Source organism: Pundamilia nyererei, unplaced genomic scaffold (genome assembly GCF_000239375.1).
Source record: "Pundamilia nyererei isolate P.nyererei 1_Seehausen unplaced genomic scaffold, PunNye1.0 scaffold00015, whole genome shotgun sequence".
Classification (NCBI taxonomy): Eukaryota; Metazoa; Chordata; class Actinopteri; order Cichliformes; family Cichlidae; genus Pundamilia; species Pundamilia nyererei.
Genome location: NW_005187416.1, coordinates 5,658,034 through 5,666,107, shown reverse-complemented (window position 1 = coordinate 5,666,107; position 8,074 = coordinate 5,658,034). Strand labels below are relative to the sequence as shown.

Here is an 8,074-nt window from a genome sequence, read left to right as displayed (position 1 = left end):
CTATAAGGACTGAGGAGCCGCAGGTTGCCGACCCTGCTGTAGGGTCTTTGGCTTACAGTATGAACCACGTTGAGAGGAATTTTGTTGGGATTATGTGTAAACAAAATTGAAAAAGAAAAGTCCTGGTGCAGAACAGCAGTCATCTCCCGGCTCTTTGTATAATAATATTACATACAAGGTGTTCATCACAGATTCTCATTAGGAGGGACTTTTGGCTGCCTCTCCAGTGAGTCATTCATCCAAAGACTGACTCCAGCTCCACCTTCCTGGGCGCAGTCGGGCTGCACATGAACCAGTCCTCCACTGGTTGCAGGTCTTTTTAGGGAGATCCTTTAATTTTCCGCAGAAGACAGACTTCAGTTGACAGCTGTAGTCGAGTGGATGGGGGAGCTGGAGTCGGTCCAAAGGATGAGAGACTCACTGGAAAGGAAGCTGAAAAATGTTGAAAACGACTTGGACAGCAAGTTAGCTGGTGTCTGAAAGCACAAGCTGGTTAGCTGAACAAGAAGGTTATCTTACAGGCGATCATGGAGGAATAAAAATTAAAGATCAGCACGTAGCAGGTGGGAAATGCTGAGAGTTAAACTGACCACTTGTTTTCTAATACAGCATGGATCCATTATTTAAACTAAGACCCATCAGTCAGTGGAAAACAAGAGCAAGATGCTGACAGTAAAAATGTTAATGTTCACAGAGGAAGGCTCTCTCACGCTGCTGTCCCTTCCTTCCCCGCTCTGCAGGCGATGGCCAGAGACGAGAAGAACTACTACCAGGACACGCCCAAACAGATCAAGAGGAAAATCAGCGAGTATAAACGCTGCCACCCGCAGCACTACGAGGCCTTCGTCAGCTCGCTCGCAGCTCCAGAGCCGATGGTCCAGTAGAAGATCTGCTGTGGGTCTGAGGAAGTGGACTGTGGACATTCAGACTGAGGTCGAGTGTTTGGACGGAGAGTAAAATACCGGAGCTGTCGGCGAGTGCCGAGGAAACACGTCCATGTTCTGGGACGTTTCTCTCTCCTGTTGTATTTTTAATTGAGTCATTTTGTTTCAGGATTTATTCGTTCCTTCTTGTGAAAGTCAAACATGACTGAAATGAGATTTTTAATCATTTAAACCCCTTGAAACTCGTCCAGCAGGTGTGGGTTTTTTCCCTCTCTGGGATAAAAGTATTTCAATTTCCTCCATAATCCTCATAAACCACAGGAGGACCCGAACATCCAAGTAAAATCATGAAAAATGGATCTATTTTTATTGGTGTGTTAATTGATTTCTGTTTTTATTCCCAAGCAAACCAAAGTCCGAAACCACAAGACAAGAGTGATCTGTGCAGGGATCGAATATCAAGTGAGATGCTAAAATAAAGAAGTTGGTGAATGTTTTTACTGATAAATAACAAATATGTGAGCGTTTTTTGAGCCAGAAATAAGTCGGGATGATTGTTGGGACGCTCAAAGAGTTTCTGGATGTGACCAGAAGCGACAGATCAAAATATTTTTGCTGATTTGGAGGAGAGCTCTACAAAAATGTTAACGCCGTGTGAAAGCGTGACCCAGATCTTGCTTTTGCCGTGGCTCTAAAGACCTAAAATTACATTTCACAGCTCTGTTTTAAGCAATTCTTCTACGTAAGGATTATTTCGAACTGTCAATCATGCAAAGCTCCTTAAGCAGAGTCCAATAGTAGTAACATGGAGATTTGAAACAAGTCTTTAATCAGCTCTCGAGCTGATTCAAACAACTTGTTGAAAGGCTTTAAAAATTCCACCAATAAGGGAGAGCACGGGAAAAATATTTTGTGATTTATTTATTTTTTGTGCACAATGTGTATTGTAAACTAAATTCTCGTTGCAGTGGAGTTCAGCTTCAGTCTTTGCTTTAATTGTGTTCAAATGCAGAGGACGTTTGTTCACTGTGTATAGGTAGAAACCTCATTAGAGTCTGGTTTTACTCTTTTACTGAACACGCAAGTGTTTAATATAAACGTACACGTTAATTTGAGTGTTTGATACGAGATTAATTCTGCAGTAGAAGCTGAATCAGGATGAGGTCTTAAATTTAAAAACATGTTTTAATCGGACGCTCGAAGTGCTTCACCGTCTTTGAAAAACCTGCAGGAGACGACAGTTTAATCAGTGGAGATGGAAGTGAGGACAGACACGATGACCCTGAGGCGAACGGGAGATGCGTGATAACAGACAGGTCGTGATGTCCTTTTGAAGAAAGGGAAACACGCGTCCGTGAGCTCCTGTGAAGACAGGCTAGGTCTAATGAATCAGCCTGTATTCAGTGAATCCCATTAACAGACCTCCACGTCGTCCTAATGATTTATTTTTTAAAGGTGCTCTCATGAAGTGTTTTATTTTACAGGGCTGGGGGGTTTGAACAAAGGAGCCAAAACGCAGTTATTTTAATGACCAAAAGGGGGCGGCGACTGTGAGACGATGGCCCCGCTGAGCCATGATGAGTTCAAGGGCTCAGCTTCTAGTTCCTTGTCTTCATGACTACGTTGTGATACTGATGATGTAGATTATGGTCTCCATTAGTCAGAAAGGCAGATAAACCAAGGTAAAATAATTTACTCACTGGCTAACCAATGAACGTTCAGCGTCCCTCAGTTTCACAGCCCGCCTCTCGCTCTTCACGACAATCAAACCAAGAGTTGCAAAAATGGTGGTTAAGGGTGGCTGGGTGGTCTTTATCAGTAAGAAAAGCTGTAAAAGTCATGAAAATACAGTTAAAATTAAGGATCTATGCACTCCTTCTTATTCTAAAGCTGTGAGTCTTTGCTGGGTCGAGTTCTGCTCCTGGGGCTTATGTTTGACACCCCTCGCTTAAAATCTTAAATTCATGCTGTGGGAACACTGAACATCTGTCCCAGAGTTCATGGTAAAATGTCCGGAAAATGTCAAATTATCATAATAAGAAACAAAACCAAATAAATCCAAGATTAAATAAAATGATTGGGACACATCCTGGTTGGACCATGAAGGTGATGTTAACCAATCAGTCCTGTTCAATCCACACGTGCCTATGAATCCAAGTCATTTCCCTCCCTGTGTGAAACACTGATGGCAGATCTGCTGTAACATCTAATAATTCAGATATAACAAGGAAAAGTGTTTCTATTGTGATCATTTCTGAACTAATCGATCAAACGCTTACGTTTTGTGTTCATATATATATATCACGCCAGTTTTATACACATATATATGTGTATAAAACTGGCGTGATTCCTTTGATTCAGCAAAAAATAACTGATTATGAAATCACGGCAAGTTTTTATGACCCCGTCTGTTAAACTGATAGACTAGGTAACATCTGGTTTGTACCTTTATCGTCTTTGGTTGTTGTTAGATTATCTCCTGCACGACAGCTAAACAACATCTTGACAAACTCTTCATCAGCTGTTTCACCTTCTGAGCTCTCATCAATCATTTACAGCCAAGAAAAAGATCTTTGGCGTGAGAGCAGGAACTTCTTATCTGAGGTCGTACTGAAGGAATGTCGGGCGTGATTGCTCAGTTTATAAATAAACACCGCTGCTTGTGAATTATTAACGGAGTCATTCAGCGTGAAAATTCAGGACCTTTGTGGGTTTTTTTACCAAGTTTGGTTTAAGACATTACTTCATATTTGTGTACAGTGTGTGCTGAGGAAATATTTGTATTTCCCTCGTTTGCAACCACCAGCATCCGCTGGTTGGCGAGTGGTTGCTGGAAATCACCAGGTGAGAAAGACCCCAAAGCTCGCAGATTACCTGTAAACACTCTGCAACTAAACTGAGGTCGTTTGGCTTCTAAGTAAAAACTGTCTTTTGAAATTCACAGTTTCAGCACAGCTCAGAGTAAATGGCGAATGTTGGGCTACCACAGCAATCTGTGGGTGACTAACATCATTTCAAGGAAGTTTTTGACTGGAGCACACTCTTTGCAACCAGCCCACCACCAGTGACAGCAACTTCCAGCAACCACTTGCTAACTGGTTAGGGAATGGTGGCTGCTGGGCCTGTGCAATCAATCAATGCAATCAATAAGAGCTACTCTGTGATTTGGATTTGATAAGGCTACCTTGATAAGGTTTGGGGGGTTTCTTTTGGCGTTATACTCATTCTTGTGCATTCTGTATATTCACTAGCATACAAGGACAGTCTTGTATCTGTTATATAACTGTTTTGGCAGATGCAGTTTCCTGGAAGTTACCTCATGTACTAAAATGACATTCATGGAAGTCAGGTTTCACCCATGGTGCATCTCTTTCTAGGGCTGTTCAATATAACGATATATATCAGATGATGATATAAAAACATCGTTTCATTTTACGCTATCGTTTGTTTCGTGGTGTCGCAAAATAAACTGTTTACGGCAACATTTTCTCATGGTTCTGATGGTCACTGTCGTGGCTTTATTAATGTCTTAAAGTTTCTCTTTCTCTTATATTTAATATAACCACACTACGGACGGACAAGCGCCTGTTTTTATGCGTTGTCGTTAGCAACAACGACGGTAACAGCATCGCGTGTCCGCTTGTTTATGTTCCACATAAACCTTTCACAATAAAGCTCAAGATCCTGTTGAGACTTTTCAAAATAAACAAACACGTGAAAGATGCAGATTATTTACGGATGAGAAGTAAAAAAGAGCCGCCAGGTGCTAAAAAATAAACCTTAGACTCAAACGTTAGAACAGGCTTTTCCCCGCAGCACGCCGTGTAATAAATACTCACAAAGGAAACGGCGCCGTTTCAACTTATGTCTAAAAATGTATCGTTTCATGAATCAGTTAAAACACTCGACTCCAGCTACATGACGCGCAGCTGGAAACACTTCACGCAAGTCGAGCTGCCCGAGATTCACAGAATTTACAGAAAATGTTACATTTGTGTGATTTATATCGTTATCGGACGATAGATGTCTTATATCGGGATATGAGGTTTTGGTCATATCGCGCAGCCTTCTCTCTTTCCCTCATGAATCACTTCATTTTTTAGATGTTATGTATCGTTACAAGCCAGTGATCCGTCATTTGGGGTGTTTTATGCCTGAGTCGTACCTGCTGTGAGGCTTATGCTGACTGAGTCACACTCGTAGCAGTCTGCCGTGAAAACAGAGTGAAACTGAGCCAGAGTGACGTCTCAGCAAATTCATAAAAGTCCTGCTCTGCCGGCTGGGGAACTTCACCCAAGAAACAAGTCCGGACACTTATAGATTTGGTTCGTATTGTCAGTGTTTGCAGTGAATTGCTCAGACAGCAGACGCAAGGGTGATAAGGCAAGCAAGCAAATAGGATATTTGTTAGGGGATATCTCAGAGCTCCACTCAACGGGTGATATAACAGGATGCTTACATGCTGAGTGCAAGCCTGTGTTTATGGCATGTCTACTCTGTGCATGTTTCCCCACTTGTACTTAAGCACCTCATTTACATGGGATTCATCTCTGTTTAAGCCGAGCGACAAGGTTTGATGGCTTTGAATGACATGAAATCCTCTCTTGGTAATTCTTTAACCATCGGTTGTTTCTGGGAAATCAAAACAAATGAACTACAGATAAAAAGAATTAACCCTGTGCCCAGTGCCCACACACGTAGGTGTCCACACTGCCAGCCTTTCCACACGGCAGGGCGACGACAAAACCCCATCAGCTTTTTTACAACTGAGGGTACAAATTAAAAAAGATGTTTGCTCCTCAATAACTGCATTTTTGTCAGCGACCTTGGTTTTCTTTCTTTAAAAGTAAGATTACTTAATAAAAAGTAATGCAGGACAAAACTGTCATAAAATGTATTTACAACTTCATAAACAAATAAAAACAAAACAAATATTGAGAGATGAGAACCAATCAGAACTACCCATATGAAAAAGAAATAGAAAAAAAAAGACTTGCATCAGATGTGGCCTACTTCATATATTGAATCATAGAAGGCTGATATGATTTACTCATGAAAGTGGCCACTTTCATATATTGTTTTAGTAAATATCCAAAACATACAAGTTTCATTTATATAATTTTTTGAGGGATCTTATATCTGTTTTCACTCTTGTATGCTTTTCATGCAAGTTTCACACAAGACAGATAAAAACTTTATAAGATTTATATAAGTCTTTTCCATATGGGTAAGTAAGCTGTGTAGTAAGGCGGGATGAGTTTGTAAATCATCCAATTAGAAGTAACGTCCTTGTACATTGAGGTTAGACTTGCTAATCTGATCTGTATCATGTATCATGTCCATGATACTCAAAGGAGAGGAAAACTCCACCATCGATGACACTTTCCAACTCTTGGCTTTAAAACTCTGTTTGAACAAGGTGAGGCCTGCAACGCTAAAACCAAGATGGACAGTAAGGTAGCAACTGTTTGCTCTTCCTGTCATTGGTGAGAGGCGGTGCCTCATGCACGACCTGTGCAAAGCATGAGGCAAACTGTGGTCTATAACTGTGTTGAGCTATAGTTGTTTTGGGTTCCTGTACAAACTGAGAGGCTTGAGAGCTTGGCTCGCTCTCAGTGAGCGCTGGTCTGCCATCTGTCACTGATTCTGTTCATAATATTTATGGACAGAATTTCCAAGCACAGCCATAGTTTGAAAGGTTTGATCGTCTCAGGATCTTGTTCCTGCTTTATGCAGACGATGTGATTCTGTTGACTTCAGCTTGCACCGGGGCTGTTTGCAAGTGTGAAGCACTTGAAATGAGAGTTAGCACCTTGTAGTCTGAAGCCATGGTTCTCAACCAGGAACAGCTGGACTGGGAATGAGGTCCTCTCCCAGGTGGAAGAGTTTTAGTATTTTGGGAAGAGTGGAGCGTGAGATGGACTGACAGATTAGTGTGGTCCTGGCAGTGATGCAGATGCTGTACTGGTCTGTTGTGGTGATGACAGGAACTGAGTGTAAAAGGACACGTGTTGATTAACTGGCTGATCTATGTTCCTACCCTCTCCTATGATCGCGACCTATAGATAGAAAGAATAAGATCAGCAGCAGAAATGAGTTTCCTCTGAAGGTTGTCTGTGCTCAGCCGTAGAAATAGGCTCATTTGAGAGGGGCTCAAAGTAGAGCCATTATTCCACATCAAAAGGAGGCAGTTGAAGTGGTTCAGCATCTGACCCCGGTGCCTCATGGGCATCTCCTCCTAAGTGAGGTGCTTCGTACATGTAATGGAGGCCTGGAGCAGATCCAGGACATGCTGAAGAGATTATGTCTCTGGGCTGGTTGTGCAGTAATTTCAGGGAGGATCATTTTGACCCCTGAAATACTATCACAGGATGGCAAATCCGGTCGTTAAGTGATGACGTGACGAATCCTACTTCCGGGTCTAAAGTAGTCTGCGTTTAATATGGCTTTTGTGTTGTTAACATGTTTAATGTTTTGTATTTTCTTCTATTTGATCTCAAAAAGCTCCTAAAACAGTCAGTGATCACTGTTGACCTCCCTCGGCTTTTATTACCACTAATCATTTATTTAAGCTCAGTTTTTAAAACCTTAGGATGTAACTACAGCCCAGCCCATGCAGCAGTATATGAATGACTAACCTCGTATTGTGGATGGATTATCTCAGTTGTTCTCCTGGCTGAAGTTTGGTACGTTTACAGCATCCTGCCATGCGATTACATTTGTTCCTGACCACCGTGGAAAAAAAGTTAGCTTGTTTATATTATGCTAACATAGCTGTGTCGCTAGCGGTCACGTAGCACATCATTATATACCAGCTAGCCCAACTTCAGTAACCCTACAAACGTCACTGCTGTTTAGTTTTCTGTCTTCATTTATGCTGGAAGTGATAGCAGAGCTGTACGTTTTAATTTGTTTCCAAAACCCCGCAGTCAGGACATGCTATATTGTATTTAGATAGAAGCTAGCGAGCTAACTTCCTGCTAACTTCTAACTCCATTAAATGTCATAAATTCCGTTTTCATGGATGCCTGGATGTTAAACTCAATTGTTACACCTGGTAGAGCAGAACGCTGATCATTTTATTAAAGATGAAAGACTTTAGACAGTTTTTCAACTCTCAGTAATGCCACAGTGATCGTTTGATATATGGACCTGCAGCGGAGTTTAGACCCAGACACGGCTAGTGACGT

At 41.7% G+C, this 8,074-nt stretch overlaps 1 protein-coding gene across 2 annotated transcripts in view; it reads left to right on the top strand.

Annotated features, from left to right (window-relative positions):
- Window positions 1-1,392, top strand: part of nop16 (NOP16 nucleolar protein homolog (yeast)) — a 7,576-nt gene extending 6,184 nt beyond the window's left edge. For both annotated transcript variants that reach the window (XM_013908848.1, XM_013908847.1), the window contains exon 5: window positions 741-1,392. In XM_013908848.1, coding sequence (XP_013764302.1) covers window positions 741-884 — 144 coding nt within the window. In that variant the 3' untranslated portion in view covers window positions 885-1,392. The remainder of the gene's footprint in view (window positions 1-740) is intronic.
- The last annotated feature ends 6,682 nt before the right edge of the window (window positions 1,393-8,074 follow it).